Raw genomic sequence first — 2,775 nt, 5'->3', positions numbered from 1 at the left:
AGAATTGAGCTAGCTTGGCCCCCTCTTCCCTCTGTAAAATATTTCAGTGAGCTCCTTCTATCACTAGGGCAACTGGCAACAAAGGTATTTATAGTTGGTAGGTCCTGGTTAGTGGGTTTGGACTGGGAAGTTTGGGAAGCCATTTTCTTGGCCTTTTTTTTTTTTTTTAAAGAGTGATGTTAAGGGACCGTGTGCTTACAATTAACAGTCCCGACTTTGGTGGCAACACAAATCCAGAGGATCTTTCTAAGGTAGACAACTAATCATCTGTAAACAAAGCAAACTCCATCTAAGAAAACAGAATGCAGTTACTTCAGTGATTGTACCATCATTTCTTACGAAAATGGATTAGAAAGTAAAGACGGGCTTGGCTTTCTGTTCCCCAGTGAGAAAGGAAAAGCAGTCTCATTGCTCCTTGTCCTTAACAGTAAGGGTATGTCACAGTTTGGGAATATGATTTAGAAGAAACACAAAAAATTCAAGGTAATATGCCCTAGACCTATACTAATCCAGGAAAGTGTCATGTTTAGAGCCATTCATTTAGTTTCGGGGGTGAAGGGGGGTAATCTGATTCCAAACAATAAAAGAATTGAGTCCATGCATAATTAAATACCTGTTTTCCGATCCTTATCAATTACAAAATGAATTAACGGCTCAAAAACCCCAATTTCAAAAATGTTAATTTTGTCTTTATAAATAGCAAATTACTGTTTGCTAGGATAAATACAAATATGGCTGTCAAAATTCTTCTAGCCAAATGAGGAAAAGAGTACTTACTCTAGCTTTGAAAACTCTGACTGGATTTTAAAATCCACCGTGGAAAGGCCCTCAGAACCTCACTTGAATGGTATGGAAGCTCTAATTGTTGGACTACCTTTTCCTCCTCAGAAAAAAAAAATTTTGTAATTATCATTACTATTAAAACCCCCAAGAAGCAGCCGGAGAGCCTTTGAAATGTCTTAGGCCCGGAAGCCCATCCCTTGTACCTGGGAGCTGCCAGTCTCCAAATGATCGGAAATGCCTGCCTGCCTTGTTCCTGGGGCGCGGGTGAGAGACAGAGTGGACCAAGAGCAGAAACTTCTATACCAAATGGCTGTTCTGGTGCAGATGAGCGAGCCTCCAGTTCTCCCTTCACTGAAGTGCCCCACAGTTCATAGAGGTCACAAATGCGGTCCGGCTATTTATGAAAAAGCACCCTGCCCTCCTCCTTACCCCCGCCCAAGGAAAGAGTCCAGCTTGATGGATGCATAGTCCTATCTTGCCAATGCCACTGAGAATTACTTTGCATTGCCTTTTTGCAATTTATTTACCGGAACAATATATTCAAGTAAGAAGTCTTCGTTATACTCAATATTAAAAACTACTGGTAAAAAATCCTAAGCTGAGTCTCCTTACCTTTTTTTGTTCTATGATTGTTTTCAGTTGCAAAAGGAGAACCAGGACGTCTATGAAGAAAACCTTCATTACCCACTTCTACTTATTTTAACCAAAAATGGATAGAAGATTAAGCTGCTCAAAAGACGAAAACACCAAGTGCACAGGGCATATTGTCACAAAAACAGAAACCTGTGATGGGTATGATATGCAGCAAGCCTTTGGCTCCCTGAGATCTGTGAACCTCCCACCACCTCTGCCCCATTCCACATGTGGGTTATGGGGCCCACCTGTCCTCACTCACATCATTCCCCAGCTTTCCTGGACTCCTTTTTTCATCTGCTCTTCTTGGACCAAACCTTTGTCTTTACGTATCTACAAACAACCTGAGATTTGAATTGGACTCAGGAGAGACCTAAATCTTTTATCTCCTAATTGAGACAGAATTTCTTTTGGTGATTCCCACCCCCCGCTTTTCAAAAAAGATCTTGGTCTTTGTTCTGTTTTGGTGGTGGTACTTTTTAATCTGTAAACACAGCAAACATCATGATTCTTTCCTGGTTAAAAAAAATAAATAAAGCCTATCTTTCTCATCTTCAAATTAATTGTATTAAATCTGCCATCTTTTTTTTTTTTTTTTGCTGTCCCTCTCACTCATTCTCTTTCTCCTTTTAAACAGGATGTTTTTTTTCCCTATGGATGTATAAGAAATGACTACATCAGCCCAAAGCCTCATAAACTGACCGTTTGTCCTCTGGACACAATAGCGTGGCCAACCCTCTGCCCCTCCTCTCCAATTATGTGTGATTAGTCTCAATGTGTTGTGTCAAGGAGGAGGAGTGTGCTGAGTGCTTATTATCTGTTTAGGTACAAGAAGAGCACATTTAGGCTCTGACTATGAATGAAAAGTGAGCCTTTATCGGGGCTCACATCTAACTGCTGCCGTTCTCCAGACCTCTTTCAAAATAGGTCCTTGCCAGAGAAATTTTGAATAAATGGCTAATAAACTAGATTGCAACCAGGGGGAGTTTTTCAAACCTCGACCACACAATTACCTGATTTAAAGGAAGCACATATTGGTGTATGCTGTGATTCGAGTGTGTAGTAAACATTTACTAGGTGCTACCTAGGATTAAGAGAGAATGACTTTTCTACAGGGAACCCAAGCGTATCCTTGCCTGGTGCATCCACGAGACACTCTAATGCCTTTTGTGGAAATTCAGATGTTTATCTGTAAGGAATCATCTGGGCCCACTTTAGCAGTAATATCATTAGTAGGTTAGCTCTATATTCTCCTATCTTTAGTCGAGGCAGAGCGTGTATTTAGTGGGCTGCAATTAAAGGGATAGGTGGGAGACCGGGGGCAAATCCTTTTGCATGTTAAACAAACTTAACGGTCAT

At 40.8% G+C, this 2,775-nt stretch overlaps 1 protein-coding gene across 5 annotated transcripts in view; it reads left to right on the top strand.

Moving 5' to 3' along the window:
* The window catches only part of CAMKMT (calmodulin-lysine N-methyltransferase), a 391,410-nt gene extending 389,431 nt beyond the window's left edge, over positions 1-1,979 (top strand). For all 5 annotated transcript variants that reach the window (XM_027624226.2, XM_027624227.2, XM_027624224.2 and 2 more), the window contains one exon: positions 1,423-1,979. In XM_027624226.2, the coding sequence (XP_027480027.1) occupies positions 1,423-1,500 (78 nt within the window). In that variant the 3' untranslated portion in view covers positions 1,501-1,979. The remainder of the gene's footprint in view (positions 1-1,422) is intronic.
* The last annotated feature ends 796 nt before the right edge of the window (positions 1,980-2,775 follow it).

Source organism: Zalophus californianus, chromosome 8 (assembly GCF_009762305.2).
Source record: "Zalophus californianus isolate mZalCal1 chromosome 8, mZalCal1.pri.v2, whole genome shotgun sequence".
NCBI classification, from domain to species: Eukaryota; Metazoa; Chordata; class Mammalia; order Carnivora; family Otariidae; genus Zalophus; species Zalophus californianus.
Note: the sequence above shows the minus strand (reverse complement) of the source record. Positions and strands in the feature narration are given on the sequence as shown.